This window comes from Carcharodon carcharias, chromosome 19, assembly GCF_017639515.1.
Source record: "Carcharodon carcharias isolate sCarCar2 chromosome 19, sCarCar2.pri, whole genome shotgun sequence".
In the NCBI taxonomy this organism is placed as follows: Eukaryota; Metazoa; Chordata; class Chondrichthyes; order Lamniformes; family Lamnidae; genus Carcharodon; species Carcharodon carcharias.
Genome location: NC_054485.1, coordinates 62,915,308 through 62,936,260, shown reverse-complemented (window position 1 = coordinate 62,936,260; position 20,953 = coordinate 62,915,308). Strand labels below are relative to the sequence as shown.

Genomic DNA, 20,953 nt, shown 5'->3' with positions numbered 1-20,953 from the left:
TGTGTTTGTGTTTGGGGAATACAGAGGAACCCATTACAGTGTGTGTGGGGTATAGAGGGGCTGATTACAGTGTGTGTGTGGGGGGGTATAGAGGGGCTGATAACAGTACGTGTGTTTAGGGTATAGCGGGGCTGATTACAATGTGTGTGAGGGGTAGGGAGGGGCTGATTACAGTTTGATTTGGGTATACAGAGGAGTGGTTACAGTGTGTTTGGGGAATACCGAGGGCCCCATTACAGTGTGTGTGGGGTATAGAGGGGCTGATTACAGTGTGTGTGTGGGGGGGTATAGAGGGGCTGATAACAGTACGTGTGTTTAGGGTATAGCGGGGCTGATTACAATGTGTGTGAGGGGTAGGGAGGGGCTGATTACAGTTTGATTTGGGTATACAGAGGAGTGATTACAGTGTGTTTGGGGAATACAGAGGGCCCCATTACAGTGTGTGTGGGGTATAGAGGGGCTGATTACAGTGTGTGTGTGGGGGGTATAGAGGGGCTGATTACAGTGTGTGTCAGGGATGAGAGGTGCTGATTACACTGTGTGTATTGGGGGAGGGGTAGGGCTGATGACAGCTTGTGTATTGGGGGAGGGGTGGGACTGATTAGTGTGTGTGTTGGGGGAGGGGTAGGGCTGATTACAGCATGTGTATTGGGGGAGAGGTGGAGCTGATTAGTGTGTGTATTGGGGGAGAGGGGCTGATTATAGTGTGTGTGGGGTATAGAGGGGCTTACAGTGTGTTTGGGGTTATAGAGGGGCTGATTACAGGGTCTGTGTGGGGGAGATTGGCTGATTGCACTGGAATTGGGTGGCTGTTGGGGCAGAGGGGCTGATTAGAGTGTGTGTCGGGGGGGAGAGTGGCTGATTACAGTGTGTGAGGGGTATAGAGGGGCTGATTACAGTGTGTGTATCGGGTATAGATGGGCTGATTACAGTGTGTGTGTGGGTATAGAGGGGCTGATTACAGTGTCTGTGTGGGGTATAGAAGGGCTGGTTACATGGTGTGTGTGAGGGAGGAGATCGGCTGATTGCACTGGGTGTGGGTGGGTGTTGGGGCAGAGGGGCTGATTACAATGTGTTTGGGAGGTATAGAAAGGCTGATTCCAGTGTGTCAGGGAGCAGAGTTGCTGATTATAGTGTGGGTATTGGGGGAGGGGTAGGCTGATTACAGTGCACGTGTCAGTGGTGGGGGGGGGGTGCTGATTACAGTGACTGTGTCGGGGGGAAAGGGGGGCTGATTACAATGTGCGTGTTGTGGGGGAGAGGGGCTGATTACACTGTGTGTGTCATGCGGGGGAGAGGGGTTGATTACAGTGTGGTGTACATGGGGCTGGAAGGGGCTGATTACAGTGTGTGTCGGGAAGGGGTTGATTACAGTCTGTGTGTGGGGGGAGAGGGGGGAGATGAGGAGAAATTTCTTCACCCACAGAGTGATGAGCCTGTGGAATTCGCTGCCAGAGCAAGTAGTTGAGACCAAAACATTGTATGTTTTCAAGGAGTTAGATATAGCTCTTAGGGCGAAAGATATCAAAGGGTATGGGGAGAAAATGGGAGCAGGCTATTGAGTTGGATGATCAGCCATGATCATAATGAATGGCGGAGCAGGCTCAAAAGGCCGAATAGCCTACTCCTGCTCCTCGTTTCTAGCTTTCTATGATTACTGTGTGTGTGTGTGTGTGTGTGTGTGTGTGTGTGTGTGTGTGTGTGTGCGTGTGTGTGTGTGTGTGTCGGGAGTGGGGGAGGGGGAGAGACTGATTACAGTGTGTTTGCGGCGTATAGCGGAGCTGATTACAGTGTGCTGGGGAGTATAGAGGGGCTGATTACAGTGTGTGTCGGGGGGGGGAGAGGGGTTGATTACAGTGTGTTTGCGGTATAGAGGGGCTGATTACAGTGTGCTTGGAGGGTATAGAGGGGTTGATCACAGTGTGTGTCAGTTGGGGGGGGGAAGAGAGGTTGATTACAGTGTGTTTGGGGTATAGAAGGGCTGATTACAGTGTGTTTGGGGGGTATAGAGGGGCTGATTACAGTGTGTGTCGGGGGGGGAGGGGGAGAGGCTCATTACAGTGTGTTTGGGACGTATAGAGGGGCTGATTACAGTGTGTTTGGGGGGTATAGAGGGGCTGATTACAGTGTGCTTGGGGCGTATAGAGGGGTTGATTACAGTGTGTGTCAGGGGGAGAGAGGGGTTGATTAAAGTGTGTGTGTTGGGGGTGAAGAGGGGTTGATTACAGAATGTGAATTGGGGGAGGAGAGGGGTTGATTACAATGTGCGTGTCGGGGGGGAGAGGGGCTGATTAAAATGTGTGTGTCGGGGGGGTGGGAGAGGGGCTGAGTACCGTCTGTGTGGGGCGAGAGGGGCTGATTACAATGTGTGTGTCAGAGGGATGGGCTGATTACAGTGCATTTGTGTCGGGGGTAAGAGGAGCTGATTACGGTGTCTGTGTGGTGGGGAGGAAAGGCTGATTACAGTGTGGGTGTGGGGTATAGAGGGGCTGATTACACTGTGTGTATGTCGGGGAGAAGAGGGGCTGATTACTGTCTGTGTGTGGGGGGAGAAGGGCTGAATACCATGTGTGTGGTGGGGAGAGGGGCTGAATACAGTGTGTGTAGGGGGAGAGGGGCTGATTAAGCTGTGTGTCAGAGGGAGGGGCTGATTACAGTGCATGTGTGTCGGGGGTAAGAGGAACTGAGTATAGCGTGTGTGTGTCGGGAGAGGGGCAGAATGGCTGATTACAGTGTGTGTTGCAGGGGGGAGAGGGGCTGATTACGGTGTCTGTGTGGGTGGGGGAAGAAGGGCTGATTACAGTGTGTGTGTGGGGTATAGAGGGGTTGATTACAGTGTGTGTGTGTCGGGGAGGAGAGGGGCTGATTACGGTATGTTTGGAGGGTACAGAGGGGCTGATTACAGTGTATGCATGGGGTATAGAAGGGCTGGTTACAGGGTGTGTATGGGGGAGGAGATCGGCTGATTGCAATGGGTATGGGTGGGTGCTGGGGCAGAGGGGCTGATTACAGTGTGTTTGGGGGATGTAGAGGGGCTGATTACAGTGTGTTTGAGGGATATAAAGGGGCTGATAACAGTGTGCGTGTCGAGGGTGGGAGAGGGGCTGATTACAGTTTGTGTGTACATGTGGAGCTGGAAGGGGTTCATTACATTGTGTGTGTCGTGGAGAGGTTGATCACAGTCTGTGAGTGTGGGGAGAGGGGGGAGATGAGGAGAAATTTCTTCACCCAGAGAGTGATGAGCCTGTGGAATTCGCTGCCACAGAAAGTAGTTGAGACCAAAACATTGTATGTCTCCAAGAAGGAGATAGATATAGCTCTTGGGGCGAAAGGGATCAAAGGGTATGGGGAGAAAGCAGGAGCATGCTATTGAGCTGGATGTTCAGCCGTGATCATAATGAATGGCGGAGCAGGCTTGAAGGCAGAATGTCCTATTCCTGCTCCTAGTTTCTATGATTACAGTGTGTGTGTGTGTGTGTGTGTGTGTGTGTGTGTGTGTGTGTGTCCGAGGTGGGCGGGGGGAGGCTGATTACAGTGTGTTTGGTGGGTATAGAGGGGCTGATTATAGTGTGTGTGTGGGATATAGGGGGCTGATTACAGTGTCTGTGTGGGGTATAGAAGGGCTGGTTACAGGTTGTGTGTGGGGGAGGAGATCGGCTGATTGCACTGGGTGTGGGTGGGTGTTGTGGCAGAGGGGCTGATTACAGTGTGTTTGGGGGGTATAGAGAGGCTGATTGCAGTGTGTGTCCGGTAGGAGAGGTGCTGATTACAGTGTGTGTATTGGGGGAGGCGTAGGGCTGATTACAGTGTGCGTATTGGGGGAAGGGTGGGGCTGATTACAGTGTGTGTATTGGGGGAGGGGTGGGGCTGATTACAGTGTGTGTGTGGGGTATAGAGGGGCTGATTACAATGTGTTTGGGGGATTTTGAGGGGCTGAATACAGTGTGTGTGGGAGGAGAGGGGCTGATTACAGTGTGTGTGTGTGGGGGGAGCGGCGCTGATTACAGTGTGTGTGTGGGAGGAAGGGAGCTGATTACCGTGTGTGTGTGGGGGGGGAAAGGGCTGAATACAGTGTGTGTGGGGAGAGGGGCTGATTACAGTGTGTGTGTGGGGGCAGAGGGGCTGAATACAGTGTGTGTGAGGGGAGAGGGGCTGATTACGCTGTGTGTCAGAGGGAGGGGCTGATTACAGTGCATGTGTGTCGGGGGTAAGAGGAGCTGATTACAGTGTGTGTGTTGGGGGGGGGGCAGAAGGGCCGATTACAGTGTGTGTTGCAGGTGGGAGAGGGGCTGATTACGCTCTCTGTGTGGGGGGGAGGAACAGCGGCTGTTTACAGTGCATGTATGTGGGGGGAAGAGGGGGTGTATATAGTGTGTGTGTGGGCTAGTGGTGCTGGGGACTGATATATTCAGAATATTAGAAGTTTATTTCAAACCTCTCGCATTACAATCATTGATGTCATGCTGGCCTTCCGGAACCTTGGTGTGAATGCTGCGAACATTAATAGTATTCACTGCTGCCTGGCCAAGGTCTGTGAATTGTAATAGTCACATGTTTACCTATAATATTAATAATTATATACTGAATGCATATGCTGCTTTATTGGATGTTTTTTGGGCACCTGTGTCCACGTTCATTTTCAAGTGTTAAAATGGAGTCACATCGGAAAACAGTTTGGCAAACACTGCATTCGTCTATATTGTATTAAATCTATTACATTTCACTGCTTTCCATTTTTTAGCCAATTTGTTATCTCTTTAGTTATTTGTCCCAACTGACATGCGCTAACCTTTGTCTCAGCCTACTGTTTGATACCTTTGAGGGTTCCAAAAATTCATGTGCATAATAACTTGTCTACGCTTTCTGTCCCCTCTTCAAAAGCAAATTAGTTAAGCATGATTTAACCTTTCCAAAAACATATTTATTCTATTTCCTGTCTCCAGATGCACCATCACTTCTTTTTAACTGTAGAATCCAGTATCTTTCCTATCACAGACATTCAGCTGACTGGATTATAATTCCCAGATTTCATTCTATCTACCCTTTTATATATCTGGGAATTAGCTGTCCATTTAATTATGTGTTTGTATATAAACAAACAATCAGGTTAGATTCCAGCCTGTCACTCACTCCCAGGTTTCCGCTGTTCCATACATAAACTACTTTCAAATAGATTCCGGTCTGTAATGCACTCCTTGGTATCTGCTATTCAATTCATAAGCGATCACAAAGCTCTCTGATTGTATATTTATTTTGTGTTGGTTATATTGTTTTATGGATTATTTAGTTATACATTCTCAAAACTTCCTCCAATGCTTTAACTAGCTGTAACATGTTAACCCACCTGTGCGGTTGCTTATGTTGTGTAGGCTCAGTCTCTCCTGAATTCATTACATACGCCAGCACATATTAGCGTTTAGACAACAAAAGCATACCAACAGCCACAAGCATCGCTGCGTGCTGTCTTCACCCTCACCTAGCCTGATCCTTACTCTTCCCCTAAGAATTGTAGCCTCACTCCAGCCTCAGCTGGAAGCCCACCTGCCTCTAGTCAAAAACTCACCTGCACGTTGAGAGAGATACTGATAACAAGATTTCCAAAGATGGCTAGCAAAGTTCCAATCAGATTTTCCTGTTAATGAAAACAAGAAACACAGTCAGCAAATCACAGCAGAGAACCAGCTCCAAAACCAAACTGAGTGCTCAGATTGAAAGAACAAAGCCCTGAAACTTCCTGCCTCAGTTTTCCTGCCACTTATTGTCACAGCAGCCACCCTCCCAGCTTTTATATATTTCAATAAGATCACCACTCATTCTTCTGAATCTCAGAGAATATAGGCCCATTCTACACATCCTCCATGCACAAACCCAACCCAAACTGCTTCTCCATAGTGGTAATGTTACTGGATGAGTGATCCAGGGCCCAGGCTAATCCTCTGGTCACACGAGTTTAAATCCAACCACAGCAGCTGCTGGAATATAAATGCAATTAGTCAATAAATCTGGAGCTAAGAGCTAGTTTTAGTAATGGTATGAAGCCATCTGATTGCCATAAAAATCTAGCTGGTTCGTTAATGTCCTCCAAGGAAGGAAATCTGCCAAACAATCCACTGTAATCGTCGCTCCCAATGCAGCCTCTTCTACATTGGAGAGACCATACGCAGGCTGGGTCAACGCTTTGTGGAACACCTTCGGTCTGTTCCTGTCCTCCCTGTCGCTTGCCTCTTCAACACACCATCCCGCTCTCATGCCCACTTGTCTGTCCTTGGCCTGCTGCAATGTTCCAGTGAAGCCCAATGCAAAACTGGAGGAACAGCACCTCATCTTCCGATTACAGCCTTCCGGACTTAACAGTGAGTTCAGCAACTTCAGACCATGAACTCCATCTTTACCCCTTTTCTAGTCCAATTTTTTTTTCTTTTTTTTTATATAAATTGTTTTAGTTTTTTATCCTTTTTGCCCCCAACAGACACCCCCACCCTCAACAGGGCCATCCGTTTCTATGTTGTACTTTCATAGGGTGCAGACCCTTGTTCTGCCATTAACATATTCTGCTACCTTACCTTTATGCCACTATCAGCATCTTCTTTAGTCTTTAACACTGCATTAACACCCCCTTTGTCTTGTGTCCATGATATCTTTGTCCAATCTCTCGAGCTCCCACCCATCCCTGACTTTCTATTTTGCTCCACCTCCTCTTAAACAGTATAAAATCCATCACATTTTCTACTCTTTAGCTCTGAAGAAGAGTCCTACGGACTCGAAACGTTAACCCTGTTTCTTTTTCCACAGATGCCACCAGACCTGCTGAGTTTTTCCAGCATTTTCTCTTTTTATTTAATCTGTCATCCTTACCTGGTTTGGCCTACATGCGACTCCAGACCAACAACATGGTTGCCTCTTAACTGCCCTTTGAAATGGCTTAGCAAACCACTCAGTGGTACCAAGCCACAATAGAAAAGTCAAAAAGGAATAAAACCAGATGGGCTACCTGGCAACGGCTGAGGCATCAGAAACAACAAAGACACATTGTGGACAGTCAACCCTGCAAAGGCCTCCTTACTAACATCTGGGGGCTTTCTGCCAAAATTGGGAGAGCTGTCTCACAGGCTAGTCAAGCAACAGCCTGACATAGTTAGATAGGCTGTGTTAGTTTTTTAAAAAATTATTTCATGGGATGTGGGCATCACTGGCTAGGCCAGCATTTATTCCCCATCCCAAACTGCCCTCGAAAAAGCGGTGAGCTGCCTTCTTGAACTGCTTCAGTCCATGTGGTCTAGGTATACCCACAGTGCTGTTAGGAAGAGTGTCCCAGGACTTTGATCCAGCAACAGTGAAGGGATGGCAATACAGTTCAAAATCTTGTGTACCTGGAACTTGTAGTTGGTACTGTTCCCATGCAGTAGATTCAGAACAGGAAGCAGCTCCAAAATGGCATCCAAGAGGTGCTGTGGGCCATCAGCAGCAGAATTGTTTACAACCACAATCTGTAACCTCATGGGCTGGCATATCCCCCACTCTACCATTACCATCAAGCCACGGGATCAACCCTGGCTCAATGAAGAGTGCAGGAGGGCATGCCAAGAGCAGCACCAGGCATATCTAAAAATGAGGTGTCAACCTGGTGGAACTACAACACAGGACTACTTGCATGCCAAACAGGAGAGCAGCATGCGATAGACAGAGCTAAGCAATCCCACAGCTAATGGATCAGTTCAAGATTCAACAGATGCTACATCCAGTCGTGAATGGCGGTGGACAATTAAACAACTCACTGGAGGAGGTGGTTCCACAAATATCCTCATCCTCAATGGTGGGAAGGAGCCAAGCACATCAGTGCAAAAGATAAGGCTGAAGCATTTGCAACAATCATCAGCCAGAAGTGCCAAGTTGATGATCCATCTTGGCCTCCTCCGGAGGTCCCCTCAGATCACAGATGCCAGTCTTCAACCAATTCGATTCATTCTACATGATATCAAGAAACAACTGAAGACACTGACACTATTGCAAAGGCTATGGCTGTGACAATATCCCAGAAGCATTGAAGACATGCTCCGGAACTAGCCATATACTTAGCGAAGCTGATCCGGTACAGTTACAACACTGACATCTACCCGACAAAGTGGAAAATTGGCAGGTATGCCCTGTCCACAGAAAGCAGGACAAATCTAACCTGGCCAATTACTGCTCCATCAGTATACTATTGATCAAGAAGGATCGAGTTCCTTGGAATGTTTCATTGACAGTGCTATCAAGCAGCACCTCCTCAGCAATAACCTGCTCACTGACACTCAGTTTGGCTTCTGCCAGGGTCACTCAGCTCCTGACTTCATTACTGCCTTTGTCTAGTGATGAGAGTGACTGAGCACTTGACTGAGTGTGGCAGCAAGAAGCCCTAGTAAACCTGGAGTCAATGGGAATCGGGGAAAACGCTCCGCTGGTTGGAGTCATTCCTAGCACAAAGGATGGTGGTTCTGATTATTGGAGGCCACTTATCTCAGCCCCAGGTCGTCGCTGCAAGATTCCTCAGGGCAGTGTTCTAGGCCCAACTATCTACAGATGTTTTATCAATGATCTTCCCTCCATAAGTCAAAAGTGGGGATGTATGCTGATGGTGGTAATGCCACACAACATGATGGAGAGCTTTCTCAATGTGTGAACAGGACTTCGTCTCCACAAGGGCTATGCGGTAGTCCTACCAATGCAGGTAGATGGGTGAGGGTGAGGTCAAGTGTTTTTTCCCCTCTTGTTGGTTGCTTCACCACCTGCTCCTGGCCCATTCTAGCAGCTATATCTTTCAGTCAGCTTGGTCAGTCGTGATATTACCAAGCCGTTCTTAGTGAATGGCTTTGAAGTACATCTGCACTGAAGTACATTGTGCCCTTGCCACCCTTACAGCTTCTTCCGATTGGTGTCCAACATGGAGTAATACTGTTTCATCAGCTGACGGAAGGTGGTACGTGGTAGTCAGCAGGAGGTACGTGGTAATCAGCAGGAGGTTTGCTTGCTCATGTTTGACCTGATGCCATTAGACCTCATGGGATCCAGAGTCAATGTTGAGCACTCCTGACTTTTTACTACTGTGTCACCACCTCTGGTTGGTCTGTCCTGTCGGTGGGGTGGAACATACCGAGGGGTGTTTTTTGTGATGTCTGGGGCACTGGCTGCAAGATATGATTTGGTGAGTATGACTATGTTACCTCTCAAAACCCCTAGATATCACCAAGGACAAGGCTGGATGTGGCATTGTTGTTTCTGGTACCCAGTTCACTGCCAGGTGGTCCACCTGCTTTCAATCCTTTTTTACTTTTTTGTAATAGTTTTGTTACCACTAAGTGGTTTGCCAGCAATTTCAGAGGTAATTTAAGAGTCAATCACGTCTAGGCCAGAGCACATAGGGATAGCAGATTTCCTACCCTAAAGAACATTAGCAAAGCAGATAGGTTTTTAAACAATAATCAACAATAGCTCATGGTCACCAGCTTTTAATTTCAGATTTTATTAATTGATTTAAATCCCACCAGCTGCCACGTCCCCATAATATTAGCCTGGACCTCTGGATCACCAAACCAGCGACATTACCACTGTGCCACTGACTCCTTTAATGATTGCACTGCGTTCAGTACCATTTGCAACCCTCAACCTTTTGAGGACAGTCCAGGGAAAATATGGCCACATGCTCCACATGTAAAACATGAGGAACAGCTCAAATTGTGACAATGGCCATCCAAGTCAGACCACTGCCCACGTACTGAACTTCCGCCCCAAGAGATCCATTCCTCACAGCATCACAATCATTCACATGGCATTAGCTGAAGCCATTAAGTGGATTCTCACATTGAATCATAACTGATTCCCCAGCCATAAGAATAAAAGTATCATTTGTGACTCCTCCTGAAGCAGTCCATGTCCAAATGCAGCAAGACCTAGACAATATCCAGGCTTGGGCTGACAAATGGCAAGTAATATTCGTGCCACACAAGTGCCAGGCAATAACCATCTCCAACAAGAGAGAATCTAACCATCTTCCCTTCAAGTTCAGATGCATTACCATCACTGAATCCCCCACTATCAACATCCTGGAGGTTACCATTGAGCAGAAACTGAACTGGACTAGCCATATAAATACTTTGACTACAAGGTAGGTCAGAGGCTAGGAATCGTGTGGTGAATAACTCACCTCCTGACTCCCCAAAGCCATCTACAAGGCACAAGTCAGGAGTGTGACTTGTCACTTGTGACTCTTCACTTGCCTGGATGAGTGGTGGCTCCACCAATGCACAGTAGCAGCAGTGTGTACCATCTACAAGATGCACTGCAGCAACTCACCAAGGCTCCTTCAACAGCACCTTCCAAACCTGCGACCTCTATCACCTAGAAGGACAAACGCAGCAGTTGCATGGGAACACATGCAAGGTCCCCTCCAACCTCCCTTCCAAGTTCCTGACTTGGAAATATATCGCCACTCCTTCACAGTCGCTGGGTCAAAATCCTGGAACTCCGTCCCTAACAGCACAGTGGGTGTACCTACACTTCGTGGACATGGACACAGGATGGGCAATATACAATGGCCTCACAAGCAACGCTCACATCCCACAAAAGAAACAACAAAGAAGACATTGAAATGCAATCACTTAGTTCCTTGATCCTATTCTGGCATTCGATACAATCATGATTGATATGCAGCTTAATTCAACCCACCTCAATACCATTGGTTAATAAAAACCTTTCAATCTCAGATTTAAAATTTACAATTGATCTAACATCAACTACAGTTTCCAGCAGAGAACTCCACACTTCCACAACCCTGCTTTCTAATCTCATCCCTGAAATTATACAATGTTCAGCTAGCCAAAATAGTATTTAATACACCCTTTCCGAAAATGTCAATCACACTGTAACCATCTATATTCCAGGGTATGCTCTCTCTTGGTGCATGTAATCTCTCCTCATAATGACACCTTGGTACAATTCTGGTAAATCTACACTGTACACCCTCCAAGTTGTGGAGCCCAGGACTGCTCTCAGTACTCAGCTGTGATGTAAACAGAGCTTGTATTACAGTAACATAAACTACTACTCACTTGTATTCTCCTCTTCTCGATATAAGGGTCAGCATTTCATTAGCCCTATTTTTTGTACCTGCTCGTAACATTTTAATGATCTATGTACATGGACCCCAAGTCTCTTTAGAAATTTATGTTTCCATCTAGCCTTCTTACAATCAGCAAACAATATGTAAGATTTTATCCCATCATCCAAGTCCTTAATAAATATAGTGAATAGTTGAAGCCACATCACAGATCTTTGCGGAACACCAGTTATACCCTGTCAACAAGAGTGCCTGACCATTATCCCTACTCTACGTCTCCAGTCACTCAGTCAATTTCCTAACCAGGTTAATAATTTGTCCTCAATTCCACTAGCTTCAACTTTAGCTAATAGTCTCTAATCAGGAGCTATATCAAATGCTTAGTCACACTATTGAAAATTATAGCCACCAGTAATTCCCAACAACAGACATTAGGCTAACTGGTCTATAATTCTCCGCTCTCCCTCTCTCTGCTTCCTTAAATGGCAGAGTGACATGTGCAATTTTCCACTCTAAAGGAATGGTTCCTAAATCAAGAGAACATTGGAAAGTTATAGTTAGGCAACCACAACATTCTCACCTATTTCTTTTAAGACTCAAATGGAAACTATCTGATACTGGGTTTTATCCTCTAGTGCCATTGTTTTCTTCATTAGCGTTATTTTGCTTATGGTAATTTTGTTGCCCTACCCCTGATTCGATATTCGTTTCATTGGGATATCCAGCATGCTGACCTCTTCCTCTACTGTAAATACTGATACAAAGTTATTTTGCAACTTGTTCACCAATTCCTTATTTCATTGACTTGCAAGTTTCTTTTCAAATTCCCTGTTTATAGCTCTTCCTATTGGCTTTGCCAATCTTTGCTGGTCTTTATATCTTTCCCATTCACTAGGGTCTGTGCCATTTTTTGCATTTTTATATGTTTCTGCCATTGATTTTATGGTGCTTTTTGTCTCTTTAGTCATCCAGGGTTGTCTTTTTTGTCAAGTAGAGCTCTTGTCCCTTGGATTGGTTTGAATCACATTAAATTCTTTTTGACTATCGCCCATTAACAGATTCACCCAGTTTACTGCAACGGTATCTTTCTCATTCCATTGAAGTCAGGCAAACCAAATCTCTCACACACTTCCCAACATCCCATCCCCAAGTAAACACATGGCAAGTGTAGTTTGTTAGTGTTTCTATCAGGGAGTCTATCAAGGGCTTTGGTCTTCCCGAAAACAGACTGGAAGAAACTGCAGTTCACCCAGGACTGTATGCCAGACAAGCCGTGAGAGAACACGTAAGCGGTGGAGAGACTGAAGGATGCCTGCAGCAGTTCCAAGAAGGCAGCTCACTACTACCCTCTCAAAGACAATTAGGGATGAGCAATAAATGCTGACCTAGCCAGTGACACCTACATCCTGTAAATGGATAATTTTAAAAAAGTGTGGCAGATTGATAGGAATACAGATGAACAGGCAGTTTCTACGCTGATGAGGGAGGAACCATTCATGGAACAGGAGGTTAGAGAGGACATGTAAGTGCTTTAGGAAACGGCTGATATTAGAGAAAAGTTATCTTTGCTCTCGAGGAGGATCGATCAAGGGTGTGCAGTAGCCCAAAAGCAGACAGAGCTTCATCAAGTGTCGCTGAATCGCATGATGGAAGCTAAGTTAGAGTATATGGGATTTGCTGAAGGGGGTCAGACCCACAGTGAGTGACAGAGCTGGAAGTGAGAGAGTTAGAGAGTGAATCAACTGCTCTAGGGACAGGTGGCAAAGACTGGAGTTAGAAAAAATCTTTGTAAACAACAGGCAGTTTTACTGTGTACCTGTCCTGTGAGTGTTTGATGAGGACAGTGTAGAGGGAGCTTTACTCTATAACTAACCCCGTGCTGTACCTGTCCTGGGAGTGTTTGATGGCGACGGTGTAGAGGGAGCTTCACTTTGTATTTAACCCCGTGCTGTACCTGTCCTGGGAGTGTTTGATGGGGACAGTGTACAGGGAGCTTTACTCTGTATCTAACCCCGTGCTGTACCTGCCCTGGGAGTGTTTGATGGCGATGGTGTAGAGGGAGCTTCACTCTGTATGTAAACCAGTGCTGTCTCTAATCCCGTCCTGGGAGTGTTTGATGGAGACAACGTAGACGGAGCTTCACTCTGTATCTAACCCCGTGCTGTCTCTGTTCTGGGAGTGTTTGATGGGGACAGTGTAGAGGGAGCTTTACTCTCTATCTAACCCCGTGCTGTACCTGTCCTGGAGGTTTGCTGGCTGGGGGAGGTTACAGGGCCTCCCCCACCTGCAGGGTGGCTCCTCTCCCAGTTCACGTCCCCCGGGTTACCGGGTGGTGAAGCCTCGGGGGGGTTTCGGGGTCCCGATTCCGGTGTTGTGTCCTGTTTCCCCTCCCAGGCTCGGACCTACCTTATACGAGCTCTCGAGCCTCAGGATGCCACCCGCCCGCTCCATCCGCCCGCTTCAGGCCCGGCGCTGTGCACACGCTGATTGACACATGAACAGACCATTGAGGTGGGCGCAGCGCACTAATCCGTGGCCCCGTCCGCATCCGCCCCCAGCTCCCGGTCTACCCAATCAGAAAGCGAGAAGCAAAAGGCAAACACAACCCCGCCCCCAACAATTCACAGCCCCACCCCCAGCATCTGTAAATCAACAACTGTACATCAATACCTCTACCCTGTACATCAAGACCTGTACACCAATACCTGTACATCAATACCTCTACCCAGTACACCAATACCTGTACATCAACCCTGTACACCAATACCTCTACCCTGTACATCAAGACCTGTACACCAATACCTCTACCCTGTACACCAATACCTGTACATCAACCCTGTACACCAATACCTCTACCTTGTACATCAATACCTGTACACCAATACCTGTACCCTGTACATCAATGCCTGCACACCAATACCTGTACATTAATATGTCTACCCTGTACATCAATACCTGTACACCAATACCTGTACATCAATACTGTACACCAATACCTGTACATCAATACCTGTACACCAATACCTCTACCCTGTACATCAATACCTGTACACCAATACCTGTACATCAATACCTCTATCCTGTACATCAATGCCTGTAAACCAATACCTGCACATCAACATCTCTACCATGTACATCAATACCTGTACCATTTACATCAATACCTGTACAACAATACCTGTACCCTGCACATCAATGCCTGTAACCTGTACATCAATACATGTACATCAGTACCTGTACATAAACACCTCCACCCTGGACATCAATACCTGTACACCAATACCTGTACATCAATATCTTTATCCTAGACATCAATACCTGTAAACCAATACCTGTACATCAATACCTGTGCCCTATACACCAATACCTGTACCCTTTACATCAATAACTGTACAACAATACCTGTACCCTGTCCATCAATATCTGTACACCAATACCTATACCCTATACATCAATACCTGTACCTCACTACCCCTACACCAATACCTGTAACTTGACCTTCAATACCTGTATGCCAATACGTGTACTCCATACATCAATACCTGCAGCCTGTGCATAAATACATGTACACCAATATCTGTACTCATTCTCTCAGGTCCAACCCTGACATTGTCATCAAACCTGCTGACAAGGGTGGTGCTGTTGTTGTCTGGCGCACTGACCTCTACCTCGCGGAGGCTGAGCGTCAACTCGCAGACACTTCCTCCTACCTCTCCCTGGACCATGACCCCACCACTGAACATCAAGCCATTGTTTCCAGGACTGTCACTGACCTCATCTCCTCTGGGGATCTCCGTCCCACAGCTTTCAACCTGATAGTCGCCCAACCTCGGACGGCCCGCTTCTATCTCCTACCCAAAATCCACAAACAGAACTGCCCCAGTAGACCGATCGTCTCAGCTTGCTCCTGCCCCACAGAACTCATTTCTCGTTATCTTGACTCCCTTCTCTCTCCCCTTGTCCAGTCCCTTCCCACCTACATCCGTGATTCCTCTGACACCTTACGTCACATCAACAATTTCCAGTTCCCTGGCCCCAACCGCTTCCTCTTCACCATGGACGTCCAATCCCTCTACACCTCCATCCCCCACCAGGATGGTCTGAGGGCCCTTAGCTTCTTCCTCGAACAGAGGCCCGAACAATCCCCATCCACCACTACTCTCCTCCGTTTGGCTGAACTTGTTCTCACGCTGAACAATTTCTCCTTCAACTCCTCTCACTTCCTCCAAATAAAAGGTGTGCCTATGGGTACCCGAATGGGCCCCAGCTATGCCTGTCTCTTTATGGGGTATGTGGAACATTCCTTGTTCCAGTCCTACTCCGGCCCCCTTCCACAACTCTTTCTCCGGTACATCGATGATTACTTCGGTGCCGCTTCATGCTCTCGTCGGGACTTGGAAAAATTTATTAATTTTGCTTCCAATCTCCACCCCTCCATCATTTTCACGTGGTCCATCTCTGACACTTCCCTTCCTTTCCTTGACCTCTCTGTCTCAATCTCTGGTGATAGACTGTCCACCAATATCCATTACAAACCCACTGACTCCCACAGCTATCTCGACTACAGCTCCTCACACCCCGCTTCCTGTAAGGACTCCATCCCATTCTCTCAGTTCCTTCGCCTCCGTCGCATCTGTTCTGATGATGCTACCTTCAAAAATAGTTCCTCTGACATGTCCTCCTTCTTCCTTAACCGAGGTTTTCCACCCACGGTCGTTGGCAGGGCCCTCAACCGTGTCCGGCCCATCTCCCACGCATCCGCCCTCACGCCTTCTCCTCCCTCCCAGAAACATGATAGGGTCCCCCTTGTCCTCACTTATCACCCACCAGCCTCCGCATTCAAAGGGTCATCCTCCGCCATTTCCGCCAACTCCAGCATGATGCCACCACCAAACACATCTTCCCTTCACCCCCCCTATCGGCATTCCGTAGGGATCGCTCCCTCCGGGACACCCTGGTCCACTCCTCCATCACCCCCTACTCCTCAACCCCCTCCTATGGCACCACCCCATGCCCACGCAAAAGATGCAATACCTGCCCCTTCACTTCCTCTCTCCTCACCGTCCAAGGACCCAAACACTCCTTTCAAGTGAAGCAGCATTTCACTTGCATTTCCCCCAACTTAGTCTACTGCATTCGTTGCTCCCAATGTGGTCTCCCCTACATTGGAGAGACCAAACGTAAAGTGGGCGACCGCTTTGCAGAACACCTGCGGTCTGTCCGCAAGAATGACCCAAACCTCCCTGTCGCTTGCCATTTTAACACTCCACCCTGCTCTCTTGCCCACATGTCTGTCCTTGGCTTGCTGCATTGTTCCAGTGAAGCCCAATGCAAACTGGAGGAACAACACCTCATCTTCCGACTAGACACTTTACAGCCATCCGGACTGAATATTGAATTCAACAAGTTTAGGTCATGAGCTCCCTCCCCCACCCCACCACCTTTCTGTTTCCCCCTTCCTTTTCTTTTTTTTCCAATAAATTATATAGATTTTCCTTTTCCCACCTATTTCCTTTATAAAAAGAGAAAAAGAAAAAATATATATATTTATTTATTTATTTAATTTTTTTTTTTACATCTTTTATGCTCTCCCCACCCCCACTAGAGCTATACCTTGAGTGCCCTACCATCCATTCTTAATTAGCACATTCGTTTAGATAATATCACCAACTTTAACTTTAACATCTATGTGTTCTTTTGTTTTATTGTTGTTGACATCTTTTGATGATCTGCTTCTATCACTGCTTGTTTGTCCCTACAACCACACCCCCCCCCACCTCTCTCTCTCTCTCTCTCTCTCCGCCCCCCACACACACACCTTAAACCAGCTTATATTTCAACTCTTTCTTGGACTCGAGTTCAAGTTCTGTCGAAGGGTCATGAGAACTCAAAACGTCAACTCTTTTCTTCTCCGCCGATGCTGCCAGACCTGCTGAGTATTTCCAGTTAATTGTTTTTGTTTTTGTTTTGGATCTCCCTCCTACTGTTTATCGAACTCTCTCTCCTACTGCTATTCGATTTGTCCCTCCAACTGCTGCTCGATATCTCTCTCCTACTGCTGCCCGATTTCACCATCCTACTGCTGTTCGATATCTCCCTCCATCTGCTCTCGATCTCTCCCTCCATCTGCTGCTCGAAATCTCCCTCCTACTGCTGCTCGATATATCCCTCCTACTGCTGCTCGATCCCTCCCTTCTACTGCTTCCTGATATTTCCTTCCTACAGCTGCTCGATCTCTCCCTCCTACTGCTGCTGGATCTCTCCCTCCTACTGCTGCTCGATCTCTCTCTCATACTGCGGCTCGTCTCTCGCTCCTACTGCTGCTCGATCCCTCCCTCCTACTGCCGCTCGATATCTCCCTCTGACTGCCGCTCGATCTCTCCCTCCTACTGCTGTTCGATCTCTCCCTCATCCTGCTGCTCGTATCTCGCTCCTACTGCTGCTTGATCTACCCTCCTACTGCCACTCGATATCTCTCTCCCACTGCCGCTCGATACCTCCGTCCTACTGCTCCTTGAAATCTCTCTCCGACAGCTGCTCGATCTCTCGTTCCTTCTGCTACTCGATCTCTCCCACGTACTGCTGCTCGATCTCTCCCTTCTCCTTCTGCTCTATATATCCCTCATAATGCATCTCGATATCTCCATACTACTGCTGCTCAATTTCTCCCTCCTGCTGCTGCTCGATCTCCACCTCCTACTGCTGCTCTATATCACCATCCTAAACCAGCTCAATCTCTCCCTCCTTCTGCTTCTCAATCTCTCCCACCTACTGCTGCTCAATCTCTCCCTCCTACTGCTGCTCGATATCTCACCCCAACTGCTGCTCGAACTCGCCCTCCTACTGCTGCTTGATATCTCCCTCTGATGGCTACTCGATATATGCCTCCTACTGCTGCTCGATATCTCCCTCCTGCTGCTGCTCGATATCTACCTCCTACCTATGCTCAATATCTGCCTCCTATTGCTACACGATCTCTCCCACCCTTGCTACTCGATCTCTCCCTCTTTCTGCAGCTCGATCTCTCCCTCCTACTGCAGCTCGAAATCTTCCTCGTACTGCTGCTCAATCTCTACTCCTAATGCTGCTCGATCTCCATCTCCTACTGCTGCTCTATATAACCATCCTTCTCCAGCTCGAACTCTCCCTCCTTCTGCTTCTCAATCATTCCCACCTACTCTTGCTCGATCTCTCCCTCCTACTGCTGCTCGATCCCTCCTTCCTTCTGCTGCATCATATCTACCACCTACTGCTGCTATATTTCTCCGTCCTACTGCTGCTCCATATCACCCTCCTACTGTTGCTCGATCTCTCCCTCTTTCTGCTGTTCAATCTCTCCCACCCACTGCTGCCTGACATCTCCCGCCTACTGTTTCTCAACTCTCTCTCCTACTGCTGTTCGATTTCTCCCTCCAAATGCTGCTCTATAGCTCCCTCCAACTGCTGCTCGATATCACCGTCCTACTACTGTTCGATATCTCCCTCCTACTGCTCTCGATCTCTCCCTCCATCTGCTGCTCAAAATCTCCCTCCTGCTGCTGCTCGATATATCTCTCCTAATCTTGCTTGATCCCTCCCTTCTACTGCTTCCCGATATTTCCTTCCTACAGCTGCTCAATCTCTCCCTGCTACTGCTGCTCGATCCCTCCCTCCTACGCCGCTCAATATTTCCCTCAAACTGCCGCTCAATATCTCCGTCCTACTGCTCCTCGAAATCTCTCTCCTACAGCTGCTCGATCTCTCCCTCATACTGCTGCTCGATCTCTCCCTCCTACTGCTGCTTGTCTCTCGCTCCTACTGCTGCTCGATCCCTCCCTCCTCCTGCCGCTCAATATCTCCGTCCGACTGCCGCTCGATATCTCCGTCCAACTGCTCCTCGAAATCTCTCTCCTACAGCTGCTCGATCTCTCGTTCCTTCTGGTACTCGATCTCTCCCTTCTCCTTCTGCTCTATATATCCCTCATAATGCATCTCGATATCTCCCTACTACTGCTGCTCAATTTCTCCCTCCTACTGCTGCTCGATCTCCACCTCCAACTGCTGCTCTATATCACCATCTTTCTCCAGCCCCACTTCTCACTCCTTCTGCTTCTCAATTACTCCCACCTACTCCTGCATGATCTCTCCCTCCTACTGCTGCTGTATTTCTCCCTCCTACTGCTCCTCGATATCAACCTCTATCTGCTGCTCGAACTCTGCCTCCTACTGCTGCTCCATATCACCCTCCTACTGTTGCTCGATCTCACCCTCTTTCTGCTGTTCAATCTCTCCCACCCACTGCTGCTTGATGTCCCCTGCCTACTGTTTCTCAAACCCTCTCTCCTACTGCTGCTCTATATCTCCCACATACTGCTCACGATCTCTCCCTCCATCTGCTGCTCGATATATCCCTCCTACTCCTGCTCGATCCCTCCCTTCTACTGCTTCCCAATATTTCCTTCGTACAGCTGCTCGATCTCTCCCTCCTACTGCTGCTCGATCTCTTCCTCCTACTGCTGCTCGATCTGTCCCTCATACTTCGGCTCGTCTCTCACTCCTACTGCTGCTTGATATCTCCCTCTAACGGCTACTCGATATATGCCTCCTATTACGGCTAGATATCTCCCTCCTATTTATGCTCCATATATGCCTCCTAATGCTGCTCGTATCTCCCTCCTGCTGCTTCTCGAACTCTCTCTCCTACTGCTGTTTGATTTCTCCCTCCAACTGCTGCTCGATCTCTCCCTCATACTGCTGCTCGATCTCTCCCTCCTACTGCTGCTTGTCTCTCGCTCCTACTGCTGCTCGATCCCTCCCTCCTCCTGCCGCTCAATATCTCCGTCCGACTGCCGCTCGATATCTCCGTCCAACTGCTCCTCGAAATCTCTCTCCTACAGCTGCTCGATCTCTCGTTCCTTCTGCTACTCCATCTCTCCCATGTACTGCTGCTCGATCTCTCCCTTCTCCTTCTGCTCTATATATCCCTCATAATGCATCTCGATATCTCCCTACTACTGCTGCTCAATTTCTCCCTCCTACTGCTGCTCGATCTCCACCTCCTACTGCTGCTCTATATCACCATCCTAAACCAGCTCGATCTCTCCCTCCTTCTGCTGCTCGATCTCTCCCAGCTACTTCTGCTCAATCTCTCCCTCCTACTGCTGCTTGATAACTCCCTCCTGCAGCGGCTCAAATTCCCCCTCCTATTGCTGCTTGATCTCTTCCTCCTACTGCTGTTCGATATCTCCCTCCAACGGTTCCTCGATATATGCCTGCTGCTGCTGTTCGATATCTCCCTCCTCCTGCTGTTCGATATCTCACCCCAACTGCTGCTCGAACTCCCTCTCCTACTGCTGCTTGATAACTTCCTCCTACTGCTGCTTGATATCTCCCTCTAACGGCTACTCGATATATGCCTCCTACTGCGGCTCGATATCTCCTTCCTATTTATGCTCGATATATGCCTCCTGCTGCTGCTCGATATCTCCCTCCTACTTATGCTCGATATCTGCCTCCTATTGCTACATGATCTCTCCCTCCCCCGCTTCTCGATCTCTCCCTCTTTCTGCAGCTCGACCTCTCCCTCCTACTGCAACTCGATATCTTCCTCATACTGCTGCTCATTCTCTACTCCTACTGCTGCTCGATCTCTCCCTCCCGCTGCTACTCGATCTCTCCCTCTTTCTGCAGCTCGACCTCTCCTACCTACTGCTGCTGTATTTCTCCCTCCTACTGCTGCTGTATTTCTCTCTCCCACTGCTGCTGTTTTTCTCCCTCCTACTGCTCCTTGATATCAAACTCCAACTGCTTCTCGATCTCTGCCTCCTACTGCTGCTCCATATCAACGTCCTACTGTTGCTCGATCTCTCCCTCTTTCTGCTG

General features: G+C 48.2%; 1 protein-coding gene across 3 annotated transcripts in view; it reads right to left on the bottom strand.

Annotated features, from left to right (window-relative positions):
* The window catches only part of nipal3 (NIPA like domain containing 3), a 94,815-nt gene extending 81,173 nt beyond the window's left edge, over window positions 1-13,642 (bottom strand). For 2 of the 3 annotated variants that reach the window (XM_041212731.1, XM_041212729.1), the window contains exons 1-2: window positions 13,499-13,642; window positions 5,564-5,632 (exon numbers count right to left, since the gene is read on the bottom strand). In XM_041212731.1, the coding sequence (XP_041068665.1) occupies window positions 5,564-5,632; window positions 13,499-13,543 (114 nt within the window). In that variant the 5' untranslated portion in view covers window positions 13,544-13,642. Of the gene's footprint in view, window positions 1-4,435; window positions 4,532-5,563; window positions 5,633-13,498 lie in introns of all 3 variants that reach the window. The other variant, XM_041212730.1, reaches the window with a different exon arrangement.
* Window positions 13,643-20,953: the final 7,311 nt, after the last annotated feature.